This window comes from Poeciliopsis prolifica, unplaced genomic scaffold (genome assembly GCF_027474105.1).
Source record: "Poeciliopsis prolifica strain line A6 unplaced genomic scaffold, Auburn_PproV2 SCAFFOLD016, whole genome shotgun sequence".
Lineage (NCBI taxonomy): Eukaryota > Metazoa > Chordata > Actinopteri > Cyprinodontiformes > Poeciliidae > Poeciliopsis > Poeciliopsis prolifica.
In genome coordinates, this window is record NW_026562391.1 from 821803 (window position 1) to 849288 (window position 27486).

The following is a 27486-nucleotide window of genomic DNA, read 5'->3' on the forward strand; positions in this document are numbered from 1 at the left end:
AATATTACAAACATAACCTTAAATTTTCACTGGCCAAAGGAATATGGAGAATCTTCCAGTTGCAAATTTTGTAAAATGGTTTTATATATATATATATATATATATATATATATATATATATATATATATATATATATATATATATATATATATATATATATATATATATATATAATATATATATATAGACATTGTCGTAGTGGATAAACAACAGAGGAATCCGCTGTGGTAGATGTAGCAAACCAAGTGATTGCAACATCAGGAAAAAGGAGCACGAGAAACTGGAGAAATACCAGGGCCTCAGGGAAGAACTGGAGAGGGCCTGGAAGGTGAAGACCACATTGGTTCCTGTGGCCCTCGGGGCCCTCGGGGCAGTAACCCCCAAACTGGAGCAGTGGCTACAACAGATCCCAGGAACAACATCAGACATCTCAGTCCAGAAATGTGCAGTCCTTGGCACAGCCAAGATACTGCGCAGAGCCCTCAAGCTCCCAGGCCTCTGGTAGAGGACCCGAGCTCAGAGGATAAGAACCAAACCTGGAGAAGGGAATTTTTTATATCTATCTATTTATCTATCTATCTATCTATCTATCTATCTATCTATCTATCTATCTATCTATCTATCTATCTATCTATCTATCTATCTATCTATCTATCTATCTATCTATCTATCTATCTATATATATATATCTATATCTATCTATCTATCTATATAGATATATCTATATATATCTATATCTATCTATATATATATATATATATATAGATATATATAATATATATATATAGATATATCTATATATCTAGATATATATCTATATATCTAGATATATATAAACGTCACTGAATCCTACTCTTGTCAGGGTTGTTGTTGTTACTCTGTTATGGAGAACAAATACAGACATTATTTTGAGCTGAACATGTTACACATCTTCAATAGAAAAATATCAATAGTGTTAATTACAATTCTATTTTTGTATTAAATTTGGATGTTTATGTGCATTTTTAAGTTTGTGTTTTATTGCTACTGGTGTGCTTCTATAAGGTCTCGTGAGAATTAGACTGGTAATTTACGCAAACTGTAACTTAGAAAACTTTTAGGCCATGTAAACAAAAATGATGAGCAGTAAAAATAACCACGATGACATAATTTTTAAAGGGCAAATGTCAAATTTCTGATAAAAAAAAAAACAAACAAAAAAACCTGCATGGTCATTATTGAAAATATGAAGACAAATCACTGCTTTTCCAGTGGATAAGTAATTCTGGCGTTACTTTTTGACACAAAAAAGATATTGTCTCTCTTAAAACATTGCGTTATGCACTGTCATCCAAGTTTTCTGTTTCAAACTTAACATGGTCATATTTCTCTTCTTTGTTTTGCAAGAGCCGATTTTCTTGATTCTGGACATAGAATTTAGTGAAGGTATCTTGATCTGAACAAAGATAAAGAGGAAACGTTGACATGATGAGACTTAATGACATTGTGCCCTTTGAGCAGAAACAACTGCTGTTTCATCTCTCAATAGTATTAATACTAAATGACTATTTACAAAAAAAAAAAAAAAGTAAAATTTACAAAAAAAAAAAAAATGCAGGAAACCAACTGGTTAAACAGCCTCTCCGTAACGGCACAGAATAATACAAATAATGTCCATTTTACTTAATCTTTCACAGTAAATTTAATTCCAGAGAAGCCAAAGGCTCTGCCATGTAGGAAACTGGAAGTTTTGGGGAAACTGCAGAATCCCAAATCTGTGTTTGTGAGATTTGTTTTTTTATTACATTAGACAATGTCAACACGTGAATCCAGACTCTGACCAGCGGTTACAGTCTGTAACAATTTGGAAAGTTTCCGAGCATAACTTTATTGTTGCTTCTCCAAATCTTCGCTTTGCAGCAGTCATCACAAAAGACACAAATGCAGTTTTCAGTGCAACTTTTTTGTTTTCAATCCCTTGCAGGTACTTGAAAGTCCTTTAACATTAAAATTTATGATTCAAAAGTCTTCATGTCTTTAAACCTCTGGCATTCTCCAGTTGAAGGCACTTTTTCAGTTTCAGTATTCCCATATCCAGCAACAGGATTAAAGTCTCTCTCTTTCATTTAAGCAAAAAAAAAAGGTACAGAGTTATAGTAGGTCACTGCTAGCAGTCACTGTCCACTACAAAGACTCTTCTCATTGATTGCACTTGATTTATTGATTGGATTAGATGTTCCACTGCCACCCTCCATTCACTGAGTTTCAACCACGTCTTCTTCATTGTCCCATAGTGGTTAAGCACATTTTGAATATGCTGTGATCTGAAATCCCATTGTTTTGAGTCTCTTAAATATATAATCTGGTATGTTATTTCATCATCATGTGGACAACAAAGGACAGTAAGTGCCCAAAGTCCAATAGTGGACATCTGCTATGGGTACAAAAAAAAACTAAGAGAGATATAGCAGGTTCAGAAAGTCCCAATGGAAACTCTGCTTAGACCCTGCTCAGCGTTAGAAATAAGACGGCTTCAGTGTTGCTTGATTGTTATTTGATGGACAGTGCCCTTGCATTAAGGGTGCTTCATAGTCCAGACTTCCATTTTGTTGCAGTAATGGAGGGAGTTGTGGGGTCTGGCAACGATCTGCCTCAGGCTGTTTGAGAGGTAGTGTACCATTGACTCCGTTCTCTAGATGAACCTTTTTACCCTCCAAGTCGATTGCCTCAGGATCCGTTGAGCCCAGCTCCACTTCTGAATGTGCCTGCCTTTTCTTCTGTAAACAGATGATTGTACCTGCCACCAAAACCAACACTAGGACTAATGCTAGAACCGCCAGCGCTGCAATGAGATTCTTTGTCATAGGGGAGTCTGGATCTACCAAATGTTCTACAAAGATGCTAGGACTAGTGCGAGCCTCTGTACAGGGACCCAGTTCTGCAGAGCTGTTGCCTTTATAAAGGATCTTTTCTCCAAGGGGACTGACACAGACCAAGTAGGTACAGTTTGGGTTCAAACCACGTAAAGTGTATACAGGGTAGTATGTTGGCAAACTCAGCATCTGAGGGCGACGGTCGGGGCCTGAGAGGTTACGGTAGGTCAGCCTGATGCCACGAATGTGAGGCCGTGTCTCGATGAAGTGGTGCAGGTCAAGGAGTATCGATGTAGATGTCACCTCCCGTGAGCTGATCGCATCTAGTTTATCTGGCATTGCTGAAGTCACTACAGAGACCTCTGTTTCAGATTGTTGCTGCACGACCTTATGAATTTCACAGTAGTCTCCAGATGACCCCGAAGAGCACAAACAGTTGAGTCGGCCAGTTGGGTCAAAGTAGCAAGTCCCTCCATTCAAGCAGATGTTTTGTGGGCAGAAATGTAACTCGTTTTTCACAACAGTAGAGCTGGGAGACACTGGAGGATCTGATCCAAAGGATGGGTTGTCTGTTATGGAGGAAAAAGTTTCATCGCTAGGCGGTAAAGGGGGACGGATAGCATTAGTATGCGCGGTTTCTGGAGAGGTGGTAGGGATTTGGGGAACTGGGGTGTTTTCTACAGGGGAGCCAACAGATTCTGTTGTGGTTAGTGGACATCCAAAGTCGTTGTGCTCTAATGCCGAAAGTGTCTTCCCAGCATTAACGAGAGGAAAATGACATCTGGTTTCCTCTGGTCGCTTCAAATTGACTTCCTTCTCTTTTAGCCAGACAGGGAACCAGGCTAGTGGGCAGAGACAGTTGAAGGGGTTCTCGGCTACGGTCAGTTGTGTCAACTTTGAAAAGCTTTCAAAAAAACCTTCAGGAAATCCCTGGAGATTAACTCCGCTTAGATCCAGTTCTTGAAGTGCAACCAGTTGCTGAAAGTCACTCGCCCTCAGCTCAAAAAGTGGGTTAGCAGCCAGGCTTAGTTTCGTAAGCCCCTTGAGAGACTCCTGCTTCAGGGCTTGAGGGACTTCCTTGAACTGATTCATTGACAAGTCAAGTTCATGAAGGTTTCTCAGGGAGGCTACAAGATGTTCATCCAATGACGGTAGCCCTAATGAGGACAATTTCAGGGCTTCTAGATGAGGAGTGTGAAGATGTGAATGTTCCAAAGATGGGAGCTTGTTGTCACTGAGGTCTAAAAGAAGTAGCCTGGGGAAATTGAGAAAAGGCAGGGAGGTGAGCTTGTTTCCTTGCAGCTTCAACTCCAACAGCATCTCTAAACCATCGAAAGCTTCCCAATGAATGCTCTGAATGAGGTTTCCATGGAGATACAGCCTCTCTAACTGGACCAACCCTGAGAAGCTGTCTTTGGAAATGTGAGTTATTTGGTTAGCAGAAAGGTCCAAGTTCTTTAATTTAGACAGCGACTTAAAAGCCATGTCAGGAATTTCCACCAACTTATTCTGGCTCATGTCCAGTGACACCAACTCGACAATGTCTTTGAAGTCATCTTGGACCAAAGTTTCTATGTCGTTCTGAAAGACGTATAGATGCTGGGTGGAGACGGGGACGTGGGGTACAGTGCTGGACCGCCTGTAAATGCAAAACACTGAGTTTGGGGAGATGCAGGAACAGGATTCTGGACAGTCAGTGGAGAACGCCACTTCAGAGGCCAGTAGGAAGCATAGGACGTAGAGGAACATGATGACGACAGCCCAACGCTCTGAAAAACATAAAACAGAAAGAAAAAGGTCATTTTTGATTTGCAAGTTGAGCTGGTCATATTTAAAAGACATTTTGAAATTATGTGTGACTGGTTTCCTGTCCACATTCTCAACTTCAGGTACAGCTGCAGACCCCACCATTAAAATGCAGACTTCTTCTCATTGTTGGAGACTTACTCAGCTAACTGTTGGATAAATTTGATCAAAATTTGTTTGCAGGAAATATTCTGCAAACAAATGTGCAATAATTTTCTGGTGAAGCTGTCTGACTTAAGAAATTGCAAGCGTGTGATACAGCTTATATGGTCTCGTAAAAGTTAATATATTAAGGACATCTTTGTATTTTTAGTTAGTCCCCAAGCCAAAACCCAAGTCAACTCCATCATGGACTATGCCCTGATGGCACACAGTTATTGTCTGCATATTTAAATTATTTCATTTCTTGCACTTATTTTCCTATTTCTGTAGACGTTGGACGTACCAGCACTGATGCCCTTAGTAATTCAGTGTTTCCTCACCATCATCAAGGCAATTATTTCCTCAGTACTTCAAACCCTTGGATGTCAACTCATATTTTTTCCCTTTTCTGTTTTGATCCTATTTTTAATCCATTCATTTTTTTGCCATTGTTTTTACTTTGGCTTCTACGTTTATCTTGGTGTTTTTTTCCTCACAGTTTCTGAAGAACGCTTAATAAATGAAAACTGATCAATTGCTCCCTTGATAATTCCGTCTAAAATGCCATAATTCAGATGTAAAACTAGAAAACCAAAGGATTGTGCTTTCTTGACCGCCACAGCATGCTGTTACTTTCACTTACTGAATCAAAGTAGCAGCTCTTTGGTTTCAGACCAAATGAGAGCTCTCTGCTGGGATGAAAATACTTTTTGATTACTAGACTTTCACTATGTGCGGCCACTTACTGTTTATGGAACATTAGCGCTGCTTGCCAGTCATCCCAGAGTACTACTGGCACACAGTGAGTAATTTGATGAGGAAAAGAGAGGAAATATAATTGTGTGTTAGTATCAAACAGGAAGAGCCAGAGGAGAAACTGGGACAGCATGTTTATCTTATGTTTACAAACAAATTATTTGATCCTTAGTTTTACTTATTAACCCATGACCCTATTTTAAATCAGACATGGTAATTAGACACGCAGCTTTTCATCTACAAACAAAGTAAATTTCACTTGAAGATGCAATAAGAAGCTTTTCGCTTGTACATAAAATCGACAGCCATTATTCTTTGAACACAATGCCAGTTGCCAGTTTCAGGACTCAAACGAACGGTGTGTACGCGGTTTTGAATGTGTTCACGAGACGTCAAGATGGCAACACAAATTTAATAGCACAAATATAACTTCAGAGAAATTTGACTTTGAAATTTAACACCTTGAAATTCGGCCTCTGCCTCTTGCCGACACGTTGCCTTCAGCATGTCGTCACAACAACATTCTCCATGAAGTCATTTTCTGCTGTTCTCCTAGTTTCACCAAGTGTTTGCTCATTGCTGCTGTTGCTAGTCTGGAGGAGCTACCTGAGGAAGGTGAGGCATGCTCTGTAAGGCATGAAATGCGTGAAAGAACCAACACAACAGCCTGGGTATGTCCTTGATGACGGGTCAGATATACATGGTGCTTTTTCTACCACACTAACAGAATTACAGAAATACGTCAACATTTTGATATTTGTCTAAATTAGTGGTACTTCTACTATAAATTTGCAAATTAAATGTTTTTTTTTAAAGATCCCAGACGAATTGTGACAAATTTCAAATTCACAAAGAGATCACAGCAGTACAAATAATACACTTTTCATTTGCAACAGAAAAGATGCATTATCTTCTCAGCAACAGTAAGGAGACCAATGAACTTCTAGAGCCTGCACATGAACAAAAAGATGAACAAAATCACATGGTATAAACATACATGTCAAGGTGCTGTTTGGACACGTCCCCTGCTTCAGCAGCAGGGGATTTGGGATCTTTCTTTCAACCCCTCACACACATATTACTGCATATGTTTCCACAAGCGCATGCATAAACTCAGTCCACTACACAGCTGGATTCTGTTACCCACAGTTCACTGCAGCAATCGGTCACTGAGAGACAGAATGAGAGACCCACATAAACCTTCATCCACCCCTTGTGATAAGACGGAGACAGTGGGGGAACAGAGAATGAAATCTCCATCTGTGTTTCTCCTCTATCTTTCTCCAGAGGAGCAGTATTATGTGTTTTCCAGGCACATAGTGTCTTTTTATAGCACAATCAAGTAACTATTTTAACTTCAGTTGTTCTAAAAATGCTGTCTACGTCAAGTAGGACTTAAATAAAATTTGGCTTTGTAATTTAACAAAGCCTTGTAAGTGGGTTTTTGTCTCTTTGAGAGAATCTTGCTCTTTCTGAAACTCCGCCTTCAGGAAGTCATCACAACACGGCTCCTCCATTAAGTCTTTAATGGAGGGTTTCCATTCACCTGCATTAGACTAAGAAGTAGCTTGTTTAATGAGTTCGGCAGATGCACCAGCTGTCTGCTAATTTCTGCTGGCTAGTCTGCAGGAGCCGACAAGGGAGGGTTCCTCTCTGAGGCAGAGGTTCGGCAGATTGGAAACTCTTCTGGGGAGGAGCTTCGCCTCGAAGGTGGAGCTAGGTCCACCCAGCCGTTTCCCACAGCTGAATGGTTGCTGTGGGAGATTAAGGGATTTCTCAATCATGCATGAAAAAATCAAAGTAATACTCCAAAAAAGAATATTTTACATAATGAAGACTCCAACTGTGATTTGCTACAGGATACGGGACAGCTAACAGCAGACATCCTGCCAAGAACAGGGCTTTAGACCAGCTCGCATTACAAAGATTACCAAAGTCACATCAAGCAAGGTGAGTCACGTCATGTCACAGCACCTTTAAATCACTGGAAGAAACCTTCAAATCGGACAATAAAGGCTTCACCAGTAAAGGAAGGCAAAAGGTGGAGAGCTGAAAGCCGGAGACATAGAAGCAAAGCTGGGATCATAAATTGTGTTCAGAGAGTTTACTGGGAGGTTACAGCATTTTCTTTCAGAATGAAACGGGGACTTGAGTTATTGGGACCAAATTCCCAAAGTGAAATATCCTGTTACCTCATGCCTGAAAAGCTTACCAGTCAAATCTGCTTCACAACTTCAATCTTCCTAAAACTCTTAGTGTGTAAGTGGTGTGTGAGGAATTAAAGTGCGACCAGAATACGTGTGCTGTTGCACCGGAATGTTTGCACATAGGCGCACAGAGATGTGGGTCCAGACTGAACTCACAATTAACTTACAATTCTCATATTGTAATTGTGTAGCTAAAGCAGAGCCATAAACACTAATTTATCCTTTAAATGTTGGAATATTGTGAAGTATGGAGTAACGCGGTGCTTCCCCTCCCCCTCCTGTTGCTGTAAGAAGAAGAAAATCAAATTTCACCATGAGGCCAGACAGTTGTCAGGGATTAGTTTGTACATGATACAAGCTAATCTGTGGATTATGTGCTAACTGTCTAACCAGCATTTCCATCTGAATAGATGAGTAGACAGAGCCATTTAGATAATACCTGTCTTGTGGTTGATGACTTGTTAAAACACTAGGTCTTTGAAGTGCTTGTTTACAAGTGGAGTGATGTAATGCAGCTGACATTCAGAGGTGTTATTGACGGATTTTTTTACAGAGACTTTGGTGTCTAGCAAAGAGCGGTTGTTGGTGTCTCATCCATCAGTTTCCTTTCGGATGGTTTTACTAAAATGTCATGTGTTTACACTTGGATACTGGTAAAAATGCAAGAGCAACACTAAAGTGTTGCCCCTCCCCCCACCTGTTTCTGTGAACTGCTGGTCCCTAGCAAGAAATTGAGCTTTTTGGAAATATTTACGGTCTAGAAAAGACATGAGGTGTTATGGTGTAGAACTTAAAGGAGCCCCACCTGTCACTCTTATTATTATTAAGCTATTAATTCATAGCTTCCTTTTTCCTTGTGTTGTAAACACAGAGGCCCATTACACTTGGTGACTCTTTGAACATACCTCATTTTCCAGTCTATAAGTTACTCTGCATTATAAAACACATTTATTTACAAATTTGACCATGTTGGTGACAGGTTGTGTCCAGTTAGCTTCTTTTTAACAAACTCTCAATCAGCGTTATCTTGAAAATCTGCTGGAAGTATTAATGTATGCGCTCTAAATCAGGGTGGTCCAGAGCGGCTCCACTCCGTTGGTGTTCTGATTCTCTCATCGTTGCTCTTCAGATTGCTCTACAGTACCCGGTGAAGTGCGCAGCAGAGCAGAGACGCCTGTGGTAAATTCAGGGATCAAGCAAAAATACGACACGCTGTCATGCTGCGCTATAACTCGCAGGACGAGTCAAACTTTGAATAAAATTGTGACTCCCAGCCTGGAAAATGCGGTATGCAAGTCGAAAAGTTACAAGAAAATGACAGCAGCATAAGTTTGCTCATTTGTAAAACTCTCTGTCTTCAAAATTAGGTCAAATGAATCACAAATAACACTAATCAAAAGTTAAGCAAGAAAAGACAGCATGTGAAAAAACGTGTTAAGCTTCATATGTCAGGAAGTAACTATCCATCTCTATGTATGGGCACACACAGACTGTGACATGGCCCTTGTGGCTCTAATTAATGACATGCTGTGTCAGAATCTTTTATTTCTTATTATTTGAAAGTAATCCTGGTGTAGTTGTCCCTTCGCCTGATTAATCCTGATCTCATCTGAGTTTGTTTGTATTTCCTCCAGGCTTTTCACTGTAGGCCTCAGTCACTCTGACACCCACACTTCTACGCTACAACAGGCAAGTTGGGAAAAACAAAGACAGGGAAACTGAATTCGTGTCAAACAGGCGGAAACGTAAGAGACAATATTGATTCTAGACAATGACTCACAGCCACCATCAAACTGGATTGGTGACTAATCTGTCATCATTTGGCCGTGGCTCCAGCCACTCGCTGGGGTTTCCTTTTGTCTGACTGAGCTTTGCTTCTGCTACTGCTATGATTTAGCTGCTCTGCTGCTCCTTGTCACACTGCAGTGTGTACCTGTTGGTGTTTGCGCCCAAACGTTTCCCCTGCCCTGCTGATGAAGTGAATGCGGTGACAAACACAGAGTGTTAGGAGGAACGCTTGTCTTCCTGTGGCTTTATTTGTGAGGACTTGTTCGTTTTCTCACCTTACATGCAAAGAGGTAAAAGCTCCTCGGGCGAATTTAAGGCCTGCCTTCTATTGCCAGTTTGACTCCGTCTTAATTTCGCCTTGAGAATCACGGATCCTTCATGCGTTTTTGGGACAAATCTGATCTACACCAGCTGCATGTTGGCGTTTCTGTCCTCTGAAAATGAGCTTCCTAAGAAGACTGCAGGTGTGCGTGTGTGAGTTTTCTCATTTCATCAGTCTGTCAGCAGCTGGATATAAGCATGTGCAGTTGGCTGCACACAGGTGTGCTGGCAGAAGGTAAAACCCTATCAAACCTGTCCAGCTCTCTAAGCCTGTTCTTACAGCCTGTGTTAAATCTGTCTGTGTGATTAAAGAGGCTCAGAATGTTTTCGATTGACTTTTTTTAACTTTACATCATGTTATAATGTTATTCGCTCGTAAAAAAAAAAAAAAAAGAAAGAAAACATACCCATATTCTTTCATGCAAGTTTGATAAATCTGTTAACCTCCCATGGCAACCATTCGGCTGTTTAAAACATCTCATGCCAAAGACGTTTCCAAACTTCTGCCTCAGAGCAGCCCGTCCCCTTGACTCCCCCATTCAGCTCCTTCAGACTAGCCAGCAGCAATTAGCAAAGACCTGGTGGAACTGAACATCTGCTGAACTCATTGTAGGAGCTGCTTGTCAATGCAACGCTATAAAAATGAAAAGAATTTAAAAAAAGACTCCTCTGTTAAATGGCTGTGGAGAAGCCATGTGAAATTTTCAGCTGAATATTTGGCAATTGCATATCAGGAGGAGTAACTGACAGTTAAATGTGTTGAAGTTCCATGTTTCCTATGAGACCACGTCTCCAAAAGTGATAAGTAAAAAGAAGTAGAATAGCAAGCAGTTATCAACGAGCTCCTCGCCCAACCCAGCAAGTCCACCCCTCCAAAGGGTTCCCTTTTTTTTTTCAAAATCTAAACACCTGGCACAAATCCACCTGTTATACTTAATATATGTTAAACGTTAGTGCAACCAACACATGAGTTTCCTCCTGTCACGTCACTTGAAGTTGCCAACTGCTCTGTTTATCTACGCTGCATAAATAGTCTATTTAACGTTTCACATATGGATCTGCATGTCAACGTTTTTGTCATGTTTTACACTAATATGTACTTCCCACATCTGAACCTTGTGCTCATGTTACAATATAATTTTCCGGTGAAAAATATGTCAACATAGTATCAAGGAATATTTTTCAAAATGTTCAACTTGTAGGCAGATTTTTCTATGCTTCCTGTTTTGCTGTAAGATATCATGTTTGCCTATGAAAAACAGATGGGAAAATCGCCTTTTTCCATTACTGTTTTTATTGATCCTCTGGGATCAGTGATGTATGTTTTGAATTTTGTAGTGAATTTGAATTTCTCATACAGGCAAGCATTCCCACTTTTCCAAAGATACCAGAAGAAATATTTTTCACAAGTTTTACTTATCTCATGTTTGAGTTCAACATTTGGTGGTTGATTAAGTTCACCTTACCTTTTTCTCCCCCTCCATAAATAACACAAGACACAATTCCTCTCCACTGTATTTGTTTTCGCTCTCTTTAATAAAACCTCTTCAAACTGTAACGTGGAGACATTGCTCCCTGAACCCCAGCGGTTTGTTGTTGACCCCTCTGGCCTCTTTAGGTCTGTCGGTTCTTGACCTGTCATCACTTCTCCTTATAAACTATTCCCACCTGGGAAAGGCATCTCATCTGAAGCAAGCAGGTTTCCACATAGCAAACCTGCTTGCTTTCACTTCTGTCCTGCCGCACGTTACAGTTTTCTTCACATTCAATATATTCAGTTGTCACCACTGTGGATTCATCCGTTACGCCTCTCCATCCATCTGTCGGTTCCGTCAGTGAGGACTGATCACTCACTGACGATCACCTGCGGGCTGCTTAGCTAACAGGGGCCCCTCCATGCGTGTTTAGATCCAGTCTCAGTTTTCAAATTCTGCCCTCTGGCAAGATAGAGAATGGATTGGACAGAGGGGGGGATATGCAGGGGTCTGTGAAACATTCCCTCTGGAATGGCACAAGTCTAGGCAGGCGTTGTTATGCTTTTAACACTTGGACAATAACTATGCATTCAAACAACTCGTCTTATTTCAATTAAGCCTCAAGACTCAACATTTAGATAGATAGATAGATAGATAGATAGATAGATAGATAGATAGATAGATAGATAGATAGATAGATAGATAGATAGATAGATAGATAGATAGATAGATAGATAGATAGATAGATAGATAGATAGATAGATAGATAGATAGATAGATAGATAGATAGATAGATAGATAGATAGATAGATAGATAGATAGATAGATAGATAGATAGATAGATAGATAGATAGATAGATAGATAGATAGATAGATAGATAGATAGATATGGACAAAGACTTGAACAGATTCATAATGGAAGTGCAAACTTCATCTAACTGAACAGACATGCCAACACTTGGATTATACTGTTTCTATCACTTTTCTGTGCAGATAAGGTTTGGGAGTTGGGAAACTTCAGCAAAGTGCATTGTCTTTCCGATGACAGGAGTCTGTGGAGTTTACTCAGAACTAAACTGTCGGCTCAGCCAAAAGAGGCGGGGCTCGCCAAGGTCACTGAAATCCACAGAGTGATTTGCACTGGAAATTTACACGCATGGCAGACCTGCACCGGAAAATCAGGAACAGGCAGAGCTGTTATTCAAAATCACACGTCTCCAGATTCAATCTGTCCGGCTCAAACGAGACTTTACACCATAATGAATGCTGCGGCCGCTGCACTCTCCTAATCTTCTACGCACGCAGGCACACGCACACACACACACGCACACACACCCTCACACACGCACCCGCACACACACACGCACACGCACACACCTACATGCATGCAAACAGGCTCAGAGATCTTTGCCAACCGTCCCCTGCAGCTGGAACACCTCATTAACCCAGTGTGTGGATGGATTTACCGCTGAGAGACCTCGCTGGAACAGACACACCGAGCACACACACACACACACGCAAATGCACATAATCATAATTGGATTACAACGGAAAGAGTTTACTTTCTAAGAATACAAGTGAGAATAGCTCAGAATAGAGCCAAACTCCTGCAGAGGGATGTTTTGTCGTGTGTGTGTGGGACGGCTGTTTACTTTGTCACTTATCTATTTGCTCTGACTCCTGACACACACACACACACACACACACGCACACACACACACACACGCTCCTCCTCGTCTTCGCTGGAAGGCGAATCAATTAGCGCAAACTGAACCGCGTTGTGTTTGTTTGGTTCTGTTAAAGGCAGTGACCTTGACTGGTTCATGACCCAGAAACAAAGGCTGCATTATTCACAGCAACAGAAGGGAAGAAAAAAGGAAAAGAATCAGATTTTTAACTCTTTACGCTGAAGCTCGCAGCGCCGCGCCGACCCATATGCTTTTTTGCGTTTACAAGACGGGGCCTGTTCCCCGCCACGGTAATTCACGTCTCTGAAAAGCGACTGCAGACACGGGAAACATGTGTTTTGGGGGCCGACTCTGCTGGGGAGCCTTTGTGTTTCTCCCAGAGGGGGAGAATATGGAGCCTATTGAAGGAGAACTCGTCATCTGATGAGAGACGGGTGACAAGAAAAAAAAGAAAACAATCCTTTACACAATCGCAGGTGAATTTAGGAATTCACGTCTTAAATTTAGATTGATGACGATGTCACAGCTTAAAAACACACACACCCGTCAGAAGGCTTGTCTCTGCTACATACCATTTATCATGACAGAAGCCAGGCACTCCCTGTTTGGCTCTGCTGATAAATGTATAATGGCTCTTCTTATGTAAAAACAGTAATAATAATAATAACTTCTTATATTTCTGAAGTAATATTAAAGTGACCTTGATACATTTACAGTATTGCTCACAAACACTCCCACACTCTGCGAAAAAGTACAAAAGCTGCCCTCTTAGTGATTTAGATGCTTCAGGTTAAAGGTCAAGTTAACATTGTCTTGCTCATTTTTTTTCTTGTCTTGGAATGTAATGTTCAGCTGAAACCTATGCAAACAGTAGACTCTCTCACACACACAGACACAAGAGTTGCAACAGATTTCAAGGTGCATCTATTCAGATATTCGCTCCATGTCTCCAGGTGTAAGAATGCCGCGCCAAGGCATGCAGAGCACTTCTACAAACATTAGTGAAAGAATGGGTCACTCTCTGGGACTCGGAGAATTCTGACGTGGGACCATTTAAGAGAAGGAAACCAGTGCAATAAGTGCACAGTCCAGATTAAGTGTGAATTTTGTTGCAGAGTGGATTACGGTGCTGAGACGTTTGTCAGCAGCCGGGCTCGGCCCCTCAGTTTTTAATGAATGGAACTCTTTATGATGCGGCATACCGAGACGTTTCAGGCAACGTTCTGCTTCCAGTTTTATGTGAAGAGTTCAGGATCGGTCCCATCATGTCCCAACATGAGCAGACAAACTGGCATGAAGGAGGACGTTCTGTGTTGAGGAAGCTTACTGGGCTGAACAGAGTTGAGATGCGCCACCGGATTGTGCGCCACACATGCACCATTCGGACGCGTCAAGTGAGGAATATCGGTGGTCGAGAAAAATGACGCAAAGAATCTGGAAAAGGGGCGCAGTGTTTTGCTTTGAATTGTCATTACAACAACCGAATAACAAAATACAACCGGATCACATTTCACAGGTCGGGAAAAGTTTTAATTTAAAAATGTCGAGGAAGTGGGAAGTAGCTCAGTTACTCTAGCTTGACTTTGACAACCTTAGCATGTAAATGTTTGGTTCAGGAAACAGTAAAATAAGGCGACCTGCATACACACTCTGTGGAAGGTCGTCACTACAGCAGATGTCTGTTAGCGAATCAGGTTTTCAGACGATCACATGTTAATGATAAACATCAAGCCTGAAAACATACGACTCTGATGGGCTGAACGTTCAGCTCTGAGGTTCCTACATCTCCTTTATGTGAGTGGGAAATATTTTTGTGCTTTTTAATGGTGATTTCTGATGCACTCAAACGTCATCTCTGCGCCTGCAGGTGAGCGTCACAAACTACTTGCCGATGTCCAACCCAGTAATGTTTATCGATGGTCCTGACCTCGACTACAGGAATCAATTATCCAACATCAGTGATGGCCTCATATTTCTCTTTTCATTCAGGCCATGACAGAGAGAGAGTTAATCTGTCAGCAGATAACAGGAAGGTTCAACGTGTGAAGTTGTCATTCTTTCCTTTTGAGCTTTTAAACTTCTGAAACAAGCTAAATCCAAAAATGTTGACAGCCTTTTGGGAATAAAAACTAAGGCTCTGCATTCCTTACTTAATACAGAGACTGTTGTTTTAGCATTCATACTAATCATGCTAATCGCTAATATAAAATGCTATATTCCGCTTAAGTGGGAAACTCTGTTGTTATTTTGTGTTCTGCTTTGAAAGTTGATAAAATCCTGTTTTCTGACACACAGTGCAACAAAACCTACCTGGCAGGGCGCCTGTAAAAACGTATGTAGAAAACTGTATTCAGGTCATGTTACATCATTACTGCTACAAAGAAATTTGAGTCAGCAATAGCCTACACTAGCAGACCAAAACTCAGAGATTGGCCACAACATTCAAGATCCATGTGTGTCTACAAATTAGAGTTATTAAGCAGATCATTTGTTTTTTTTTTTTTTTTTTCAGGTCAATTTTTGTTCAGAGACGTTTCAGCCCTGGGACCTGCTGAATCTGCAGAAAATCAGCGAGAGAAAGACATTGCAATTTAAAATTATTAGTCTGAGCTTAAAATAAGCAAACAGCAGCCAGTCATCACATGACCCCGCAGAGAACAGATCAGGCAACAGACTGACTAATGGACAATACTGAACTTTTACCGTTTTGTTTTCTCAACTGTCTGAGACAAAGCTTCAACCAATGCTGACTCTGATGCCAAACACGCCGTTCCATATGCTGGTGGTTAAACCCCGGGCCCCGCTGCGCTCCGTGGGGTGAAACTGGACTCCTAGATAGAGGCACGTGAAGGAATGGCGACGACGCACTCGACTGCAGACCAGGCGCTGACACGCGACTACGAAACAAAATAAAAATCTCGGAGGGTTGTGGGGTGAGGAGGGGTTCGGGGTGATTTTCTTGGGAGTAAGAAACAAGGAGAAAACGGTGTTGTGTTCATATATATACTGAGGGCTGCATTCGCAAAACAGACAAGTTTATATAATGAGAGAACCCCACATGAACTCCACAGAAAAACAAGACTGTATCAGATGGGTGACGCTTTTTTTCTTTCTTTTTTTTCTACAGAAACCCTGGAGCAAAACAAGTCTTTGGTGAACAATGTGTAAGAGTCTCTGTGTACCTGCAGTTCAGCCAGATTTCATTCACACCAGCTTATCTGTGACTAAGCCGGCAGGTATGCCTGGAGAGCTGCAAACACGACGTGAAGCATTTACACAAACGCCTCATTTCCAGTCGCATTGCTTGCTGTAACTAATCTTTTCTCCTTTTTTTTCCCCTCTCATTTTGTTTCTGCCTTTCAGACCAGTCTTGGATCTTAATTTTGCTCCTAACCTTAACTGGCTGCTTTTGGCAAAGTGCGAGTGCACATTATTCCTTCCAATCAGGACGACATCTGCTACGGATTTGGTTTGGAAACTGCAGACAATTACCACGCATGAACACGGCTGGAACATCTTTGACGACTTGGTCGCTCTTCAAACTGCGAACATCAAGTTGTTGTTTCTTTTTTTATTGAGTGAAAGAAATATTATTATCAAATTACATCAAAGTTTTGGTTCTGCATGTACTCTGGTTTGCATGCTCACTTGTGAACCTAGATAAAGACGTTTGGGGGATAATTACCAACAACACAGAAGTTAAAAATTTCCTGTAAGTCTTTTTGATGCTCCAATTTGTTCTCTCATTTATTTTTTTAGAAAGATATTTAAAAAGACATTAACCATGTTAAGCAATTCTCCACAGTGGCAATGAGATGATCATTTATCTAATTCCAAAGATGCTAAAATCTCAATTTGAATATCTTTAATTGATTTTATATTGGCCCCTTTTTTTTCCATTGATTGCGTTCTTAAGCCTCAGTTGGACTCTTGATGTTCACATCAAAAAATGTGAACATCACGCAATTAGTCACACAAATCATTATTTTCCTACAGTGGACTACACATGGGTTGGTGAAGGCTAGTTTAATCTTCTAATTTTCAAAGCCGGTATAAAGGACACTCAAAACTAAATTTAAGAAACACAGGGACAAAATACGTCATGGCTGTCAAAGAACAACAACAAAAAACAACCAAAACTGTAAAAATCACAGTGGCGTGACGACAAAATGACTTTGAAATGGAAACTGTTGAAAAGAAACATCAATATCATTATGTCATTAATTTTTCTGTTCAGTATTTCAATAAGTTCAATCATCATGATTATTATTTTAAATTATGCTTCGCCTTGTTTCCTGCCAGGCTATCATGACTCATTTTAAATAACATTTCTGCTGTTGCTGCTCATTTGTTTTTCCACACTGATCAACCATGTTGTGAATAATTTGTCTTTTTCAGCATTCGATAAACATGCACACTTTGTACACTTTTAGAAAAGTCATCTGACTCAATTCTACATTATCATCATTAGTACTATTATTGTTGCATGATTGTCAATCTTGAGTTTTATATATCTATTGTTTTTAACACTTTGAAAACTTTTTTATGTGAATTTTGCTGCTGTTACTCCTGAATTTCCCTCTTGTGAAACAATGAAGTCGTTTCTGATCTTTGATCCGATTCAAGATCCACGTTTTGAAAGCTAGTCAAATGCGTATTTTTCCTGGCAGATCTGAACTCAGAAAGAGTCGACGTGAAGAGCAAACGACCATCAGGAATCTCTTTCCAGTCACTTTGAAAAATGGCACCAGTTACGTTTTAACGAGCAGGAAGTTCTGAACCGCCGATCGACCCGGTCAGATCCTCTGAGTTTATTTTCCACAGTTGATTGAGACTGGAAAATTGCTCCGTTACTCTGCGCTGCATCAATTTGTCCAATGCGTCTCATCTGTCATTCTGGGAGCAGTCTGGTGTGTTTTGGCCCAATCCGAGCCATGGAGGAATGTTTCTGCAGCTGACCGGCCCGCTGACTGCTTGGTTTGGACCTGCGCTGGTCTGTGTGTGTTTATGGAGAATCTCGCATTAGCCAAGAGCAGTTACAATGTCCTGATACGGCACACATGACAGGCAGAAACCAACCAATCATGCTCCCCTCATTGAGAAACAGGAATTGGCAGGTATATGAACCTCAAAAAAAAAAATTGGCTTTGATAAGATAGCTTCAGTTTTGCCTTTGGCAGAGTTCAAAACTTGATTTGATCCAAGTGCGATCAACGGAGAAAACCTTTGACACAAAAAAAGGTTGTGCCACAGGTTTCTGAGTGGGATCAAGGTATTGGTGTGAGAAGAACAGGTTAACAAGGCCAAAGAGATACAATCGCTTAGAGTGGCGATGAGGTGAAAATATCTACCTCTGAAGTTTAACTTGTCATATTTTATTAAAGGGACTTTCAACTGTGTGAATGGTAACAAATGTTTAAAGCTTTTGAAATGAGCAGGCAATATCTAAACTTGATAATGCATTTACTGCATTCATTTCATGTAAGTTTTGATAGTCGATAGCTCAATTTCAGTTTCCCAAATACAGCCGGAAATTTGCAACGTTCTGCACTCACTCCTTCCTGAACACGTTTAACTTGCGAGTTTATGTTTTCCACTGTCAACACTTGAAATGTTTCATTCTGTTCGCTGCTCTATTGTCCTTTAAAGCTGCTGTTGTCCAGCTTTTGATCCACGTGACGGCCCTCTGAAGTGGCATTTGGTTCTCATCTGTGAACAAGACGTTCAAATTAAAAACGCCACAGACATGCCCGCCACCGCAGCTCTCCGCACTGGTTTCAGACAGAACAATGGTTTCTCAAGCCCGCTCAGATTGACACCACAAATGTAGAGAGAACAGCAATTAAAAGTTGTGTACCATATTTTTTTTCTTCATTTATTACACACAACTGCTTGTAAGCACGGACTGAAAATGTTTTCTTCTTTCTCGGATTTTGCTGAACAAAGTTTTTTGGTCTGCAAATGCTGCATTTGGTAGGAATGATGAAGAAATAATCACAGTTTTGTTGGCACGAAGTGGAGTGTTTGCATTCAGAAAGTGTCATGCAAAAGCACTCTGGCCTTAAAATGTTTCTTTTTTTATGGCTCTAACCGCAAGCTTCAAAGTATCGTGTCGCGATTTAATTTGATTGACCACTGCAAAGTACAGTTTTGATGTAAATAGAGAATGTTGTTTGTTTTTTTAATTTCCTGAAGTGAAAATTAAATGTGCAAATGGCAGAAAAACAACTTACAGTTCCAGGAAAACAATTGGTCCACCCTCATTGGTGGCTATGCTAATTAGCCTTAGCGTTCATGACAGGCTGTACTATCAGAAAGAAGCTGTAACGTAGCAGAGCGCAAAGGAGAGGGTGTGAGTGGCGCATTCACAATAGTGATTGACAGCGCTCAGACCCTCCTCCTGGCTCTGATTGGTTCTTTCTGACTAAGTGATATATTTCTATTTAGCGCAGTTAGCACTTGAAGAAGCCAGAAGAGCTCTTCTTATTTTATTTTTTGTCAGATTGTCTCATAGCATACTGCTGACATAATATGTAAAAAACATTTTTTTTAAATTGAATGTTACAAGATGTAGCTTTAAATCCTATATTAGTTTCAGATTTTAACATTTTTAACATTTCAAATGTCGCTGACTTTCACCATGTCTTGGCTGTTTCTTGCTCCGTGACCTGCAGCTTTTTGCTTTGACCTGTTTGTCTTCCTGCCATCACCACATGTTGGGCTTCCAGCCAAATCTAAACACATCAAATCCCCAAAAACGCAAACTTTCTGTTACGCAGACAGACGAAAACGCGTATTTGTTTTCGCCATTCAATGCTAAGTTTGACTGATTGTAAACTTCTTCTGTATCTGCGTTTCTTCGGCTTCACCGGCGTCTCTGCGGGTCGACTCGTTTGCCCTTTGACCTCCGACCTTACAATCCACAACCAGCTGCAGCAAGGCCTCAGAGGAGGACTAAGTGATTCTGCTTGTGAGTGTTTGAGTGTGGCAATGGAATGAGAAAACATGAGCGCATTCTTCTCTTCCTGAAATATCTAATGGTTTAGTTAAATAATGAACTGCACAATGTTTCAACACAACCAGGCTGCGTATAATCACTAAAATGTCTTAAACTTAGATAAAAAAAAAAAACCTGAAATCATTGGAATTAGTTCAGCACAATTCTGTCACACTGTGATGCAGATGATACTACAGCTGAGTTAATATTCTTGTTGTAACAGATCTTGTCAGTCTCTTTGAATAAAATTCATCTAATTTCACTTGCAAAGTAATTCCTACTGCTTAAACTTCACTTTTTAGGTTACAGCCATTCTAATGTTTTCATTTGGATAAATGAACTCAAAGGAAAATGTTTTTTTGTTTTTCTTTTTACAGATTTCAATCTTAAAACGTTTGCTCAGTTTGATTCAACACACATTCAGAAATAAACCTTGCAGCCGATACTGAAAACAGCTTAAACTGTTTATCCGACGTGAGGAATGACATACATTTGCACGATTATTCACTGAATAACTAAAAACTCTTGTCAAATTGCGTCCGTCAAGTGGATCAAGTTAGTTTGGTCAGGAAACACCAAAGGCAACTAGAGTTTGAATGGCATGGTTTGATCAAGGCGTTAGAATTAGCGCAGCCAACGTCCGGGTCTAAATACAATTGAGAATTTGTAGCAAGACTTGAAAATTCATGTTCGCAGACACTCTGGGGCCAATTCGACAGTGTTTGAACCCAGAATGAGCAAAAACGTCTGTGCCTAGGTGTAAATCACTGCTGGAGACACACCTCAAAAGACCTGGAATGCCACTAGGGCAACAGGTGGCCTGAATGCATTTTGAAACCCATGTCTCCTGTTGTTCCCAGGCTGTGATTTAGTGAAAAACATCAAAAAGGTTCAGGGGATGTGAATAGTTTTGCAGTGCACTGTTATATACAAGGACCCTGTATATAACAGGGTCCTTGTGAAATTGGTTTCATACCTGAAGCTCTGGCTCATTAACATGTCACACTTCCTGAAAGCAAAAAAGTCCAAAAGATCTAAATCTCTCTTTGTGTGCCTGTCAGATGTTTCCAGCAATGGAGGTTATCTTTTGTCACACTGCATCTCACCTTACCTGTTGGGCCTTTTTGGGTTTGTAGGAATATCACAGGTTCAGACCTCTGTCTTCCAAAGTTCTTTGTCAAAGCCCTGCAGCCCCAAGGGGGCTGTCGATTTACAAACTCAATGGGAGTGTGTGTGTGTTGATGCGCTGAAGGGTGCTTCGAAGAACCCAGCCTATTGAATCAGGATGAAAGGGTGCATGTGCATACCACCAAGCTGTCTGCCTCGAGGACAGAAGCATAGTAGGGCTAAGGAGAGGTGGGGTGGGGGGAATCTTCCTGTAGTCTGTCACACCTCCACTATCCCAGAACCATAAGCTCCCAAGAAGTTCTGCTCCTCTCTACAGACTCGAGGGTGGTGTGTTTTCTTTAGCACAAAGAAGGATAAACGGCCGGCGACGATTCATGCTGAATGAACAACTTCTTCTCTTAACCCTCTTTCAGTCTTAAGAGACAGGGTCATTTAGACCCCACATGTTCTTTCGTCTGTGCGGCGGGGTCTCACTGACCTTGTTTGCGCTTTTACAAGTTTTTTTTTTTTTTTTTTTTTTGAGTGCATGTGTGTGGTTTCAGAAATTGACGTTCTGACGGGACAATGCCCCTGCTTTCCGATTGTGATATTTGTCACCTTAAGTTGTGGTAAAAAAAAAAAAAAAAAAAAAAAAACACAAAAAAAATATGTGCATAAATCTTAAAAGAAATTTGACTTTTTCACACCTTTAAACTGTCTCTTTAAGAGGCTCCCACTGTTCAACAATGCTCCAAATGCTAAAAGATTAGCAACCATTCTTAGTGGCACTAGCTCATTGCTGCTGCCACTAGTTTGGAGGAGTTGAGCAGCGACAATTCCTCCAAACTAGGAGTTTACATACTCTCAAAATGACTGCCATTGGAGATTCCTAAGACATGCATGAATGAATCAACACAACACTCCAGGTGTGCTTTGATGAGGGAAGAACATCAATCACAAGGCTAAATGAAACAGCTCCCTAAACTTCCCACAAAGTTAAAGAACAATTTAATTTGGACATTTTCATCTCTACCATTCAGGGTTTGACTTGAAAAGACGTCAAGGTAATCTCACTACAGATTGACCAGTTCCAAATGTTGCAACGTGTTTCTGTCTCACTCTCCTGGTCCTCCATGTTTACAGAGGATAACTTAGAGGAAGGTACTGGAAGGACACGCTTCGTGGGTCAGTAAAGGAGTAACAACCCCCTAAACCGTGTCTGCAGAGGCGAGGAGGAAGGCCAGAGGTTCCGATCCAGTGAGCATGTAAAGCGTCAAAGTTTGAAAGTCTGAAATGCCTTTGGTGTCAGAGGAACTTGTAAAGACGTAATGTGAGACACTTCAGGACTCTGAAAACGGACACAAAACTGGCTTACATCCTTGATCATTTAAGACACACTCTACTAGAGGAAATTCATGTTACAATAGGATTTAGTTGAAACAACAATCAGCTGAGGACAGTGGGTAGCGTCATCAAATGTTCTTTTCAATCCTTGAAATTGTAAAGCTGGAGGTACTAACTAGTCAATCTTCAAGTTAACCCTCCCTGCACAAAGGTTGTAGTGGCAAAGGGGTTAATCACAGCACACATGTGGAGTTCTTAGTCCTTGACGTGGCTGTCGCAGGTCCGATTCCAGGCCTGGCGACCTTTGCTGCATGTCTTCTCTCTCTCATTACCCACTTTCCTGTCAATTTACTATCACATAAAGGCCTCAAGAGCCAATAAAGCCTAAACATTTGTTGTTATTTTTTTAAATCAAGGCTGCCAATTGATATTTTCAATATCAAACTAATGTATCTCCCCTAAACCACATTACCAATAATGTGAGCCTCTGATTTTCCAATTGAAAACACAGAAACCTTAAGCACAGGAAAACTTCTGCTCTGTTGGGAAATATATGAACCTGAAATCATCTTATTTCTAAAGATGGAGAAAAAAAAAGGAAAGTGATTTTTAAAATTCTACTGCAACTTCAGAGCATGCTGAGAAGGAAAATCCCCCTTTTTATTTAAGACTGTGGACGATGTCTGATGAATCGGAGGCAAAGAGTTATGTAATCGCTGCAGGTCAGCTCGTTCTGGCTGATCAAGATTTGGTGGATTACTCCAGGAACTGGGACAAAACACAAAATGAGTAACCCATTTTATTGTAACCAGATCTTTGATTCATTCTGCTCCACTTAAAGGGGCAGAATTGCATATTTCCCAGTGCCATTTTTATAGCACATTTAAGTAACTATGTCCTTTCAGTTGTTATAAAAATGTTGTATATACCAACCACGACTCATAAGAAATCTGAAACTTTGTAATTTAATGCCTAGAAATTAGGCCTCTGTTTTTTTAAGAAACGCCTGCGCTTTCTGAAACTCCGCCATCAGGAACAACCTTGGCTCCTCTATTGAGAACTTTCAATATTTTTCTTAGCAGAATTGAACTGTGAAGCAGCTTGTATAATTACCCCCGTTGATGTGCAGTTCCTCCAGGTATTTGCTAATTGCTGCTGGCTAGTTTGAAGGAGTTGAGTGGATGAGTTTAGGGAAGGGCTGTTCTGTGAGGCTGAAGCTCTGAATCATGTAAACTGCAGCTGTCAGGAGGAGCGTTGACCTCAAAGGCGGAGCTCGACCCACCCAGGCGTTTAGCACGGCTGAATGGTCACCCTGGAGATTAAAGGATTTCTCAAACATGCATGAAAGAATCAAGGCAAAACTCCAGGTAGGTTTTGATTTAGGAATGACATAACATGATGTAAAGCTCAAAAAGAGTTGGTGTTGTATTATGCTGCCCTTTTAAAGAATAAATATAGAGGAAAGAAACCTAACCAGGACATGAGAGCGAACACTTGAATTACATTTTCCTAATCAAAGTTTCAGGAAAACTTTAATAAAACCTGAAAGCCAAGAAACATTTTGCACCAAGGATGTAATGGAAACATAAATTACAACACATGTACAGAGGCCAAGCTTGAGTGTCAGGCATCAGAAAAACAACATCACTGCATTAGTCACTCATGTTATTTCCTATTGAGGAAAAAATGGTACAGTGACCGAAACCTGACCTAATCCGAGGAGCCAGCTTGTGTGTATCAGTGTGTGTTGAGCACCACAGGGCACTTAAGCTTCCAAAGAGAAGGGATGTTTTTTTTTTTTTTGTTAATACGACCGATAGCAAATAAAACCTTACACACACACACACACACACGATTCAGCGCAGAGCCCTGTCTTCTTCACCTTGTACCTCTTTAACTTCCCTCGTGGGGTTATTAACTCCCTGATTGGCGAGCTTCCCTTTCGGTTCCGTCCTGTTTAGTTGTCATGGCAGCATGACCAGAGCACTTATTAGCTGACCCCGTGGGATTAGTCCAACTTTGAAAACCTGGAGGTTGAGGGCCGGGAGGACGGGTTAAGCCTTCACCTCGAGCTGCTCGCTGCCGCATCGCACAAAAACCTTAATTAAATCGCTGAGACACCGAGGCAGGAATGTTTGCTCTGCTCTCTGCCGCTACCTTTGCCATCCCTCTTCCTCCACCTCTCTTTGCTTTTCCCATCCTTGTGCTCCACTCCTGGCCTCAGACTCCTCACAGTGTCAGAGAATGACAAGTTGTGATTTAATGTAAAAGCTGCAGCATGAGATTAAAATAGGGCTGTTGGTTAAATGCACTATTCAGCCATAATGAAGTGTAGATCTACAAGCCAATGGACAAACATTAAAAATGTATTTTACGATATAAAACATGAAAATGACACACGATCCACTTATTATGAAGTAATAACATATTATCGAAAAAGGACAAAACAAAAACAAAAAAAGCAAGTATGTATCATAATTTATGATTATTTCAATGCTCATTTCCCTATTTGGTGTTGAAGAATGTAACCTGTAAATTATATCATACAACGTTCAAATTCACAACAACAAAATAATCAATCTGTTTAAACTTCTGTTACATGATGAGCTTCTTAAATCACAATATCTCAAATTACAGCCATCAACTCTCATTTTATTGTGTGTTCAATAATTCAACAGCAAATGACTGCATAAATGTAATATTTTAATCGTGATTAATCACGATTCATCAGTTTAATGTCAATTGATTGGATTCATCCTATTAAGCGTGAAAAGAAAAATCTGCAGAATTTTTTAAACCTGATTAATCGATTAACGGTCAGAATAATCAGTTACTGAAATAATCGTTAGTTGTAGCCCTACATTGACGACATTGATGATGACCATAGAGTCCATCTAACCAGCCAGACACAGTTAATGTGGTGAGCAAGAACTACATAACGCTGAAGACATGGCATCCAACCAACTATTGCTTGCAAGAAAGTCACATCACAACAGCGATAAAAAAAAAAAAAAGTTATGCTGAAACTTTTGCGACACTAGGAAGATGATGACATCTGACCCTTTCGCACCTTTTTCCTTCCGTACAACTTTCCATGATGGATGTTTTCTATCAGTTGTGAAATCTGGACATGTTTCATTTTTCAAACTGAATAAGTGAAATAAATTATAGCTCTGTGATGATACCAGGACTCAGAGAAAACCACAGGGAGCTCTGGATGAAACCAGCAACTTTTTTAGACCAGTCATTAGTCAGCGCCTCCTACAAACAGCACATTTACACACAAAGACATGACAGAAAGATCAGACCCAGCGCGAGCGTCTGACCCGGCAGACAGGCTGCCGCTGCTGCCTCGCGCGAATCACGAAGGAAACCTTCTCGCGCGAGGTGATAAGAGAGCCAGAGGTCAGGCTGGAGCCGCGGGAAAGGGGGCAGATAACAGCCTCTAATCCGCAAAATTCAACACCGCCACGGTCTGAAGAAGCGCTAGAGATAAGAGCTAATCGTGTTTCCACATTTCTCCGCGGGGAGCCCTCTTCCTCCTCCTCCTTCTCCTCCTCCTCCTCCCGCTCGACCCGAGATACGGACCCGTCCGCCGGCTGCGGAGGAATGTGAGGCGCCGCTGCTGAAGTCCCTCCAGCCTGGAAGTGGGTTGGTTTTTGAGCCGAACAGACTCTGTTTTCACTCCGTCTAGGGCGTTAAAGTTCACCCAGCTGTTGATTAGCTCTGAGCCTAATTGACACCACAACATCCTTGATGTGTTCACTCGGCGTTAAGCGTCATTAAAAGTGCAACATTTCCACCGCTAAAACGAGAGACAGGTCGTCATTAGACTCGGTGTGGGCTCGCAAGAAGAAGCTTACCTTGGGGAAGTTTAATCCAGAGCCCCGCTGGAATGCAGCTTCACTTCCAATTCCTTGTCCACAGTGAGGGAGGGAGAGGCAGAGGGCTGTATCAGTGATGAAAACAAAACAAAACAAACAACAACAAAAAACTTTTTTCTGTTTTTTTTTAGCTCCAACACATCGCTGGAAGCGAGCGGAGAGTCACTGCAGCGCCCTGAAGACTCGCATCAGCTCCGCCGGGCTCCAGCGAAAAGCGCTCCGTGAAGCGAAGGAGGCGAGAAGTTAAACGGGCTGCGGGGAAGTGGGAGGTGCGGCAGGCCGGGCGCGCGCGCCTCCACGCGCGCCCCCGTTTCACGCTGCACCTGCCTGCGCGAGGCTTTTCCCCCTTCCATGTTTTTATCTTATCATTCATTACTGCCTTTCGGGAGTCATCGTTAAAACACGTAGAACTAAAAACATATATATTTCTAAATGCATGTTGATATAGTCTTATCATTTACATGTGATGTTGGGTGTCTGCAATTCTTCTGAGCCAGGCCCAAATCTTTTAATCGTTTCCTGTCTACAAAAACATCATAAATAAATACATTTACGCCGTAATTACAACATATTTGACCATATTTGGTAGCTTTGAACAAACAGGTAACTCATATCCAGCTCACGCATATCGTTCGTCTGGCTTCAGAACTGTTTTGTCATATCATTTTCTTCCATAAAGTGCTTTAAAGGAGCATCACAAAAATGAATACATTAAAAAAAAAACTTTCGTTTGCCTGGTATCTTTTGACATTTTGTCATTTCAACTGACTTTATTATGATTTTATGAGTGGAGATGTGTGAAGGAATTTTAATTAAAAACACACCAAAGCTGCAGTGTGACTTTTATAAACAGCATCATTTTACATATGTGTTAAACTGTCACCATGTCGCGACAATATGAGACAAATAATCTGTTAAAAGTTCGAGCTCCTCTTCTTTCTACACAGTTGGTGAGAAACAACCAATCAGAGCCGGGAGGCGGGTCTTAGCGCTGTGTATTAAGTTGTGTATGTGTGCTCTGACCTTCACCTTTCTTTCTGTTGCAGCTGGTTCCCCACAACGAAGCCTGCCATGAATGTTAAGGCTAGTTAGCACAGCAACAGATGACGGCCCATAACT

The 27486-nt window shown here is 41.0% G+C and overlaps 1 protein-coding gene across 1 annotated transcript; it reads right to left on the bottom strand.

The window, feature by feature from the left end:
* Positions 1-799: 799 nt before the first annotated feature.
* Positions 800-26610, bottom strand: LOC129367264 (vasorin-like). The gene is made up of 2 exons (XM_055041582.1): positions 26347-26610; positions 800-4622 (listed from the first exon to the last, which is right to left on the bottom strand). The coding sequence occupies exon 2, from the start codon at positions 4600-4602 to the stop codon at positions 2497-2499; it is 2106 nt and encodes a 701-aa protein (XP_054897557.1). The 5' UTR covers positions 4603-4622; positions 26347-26610; the 3' UTR covers positions 800-2496.
* Positions 26611-27486: the final 876 nt, after the last annotated feature.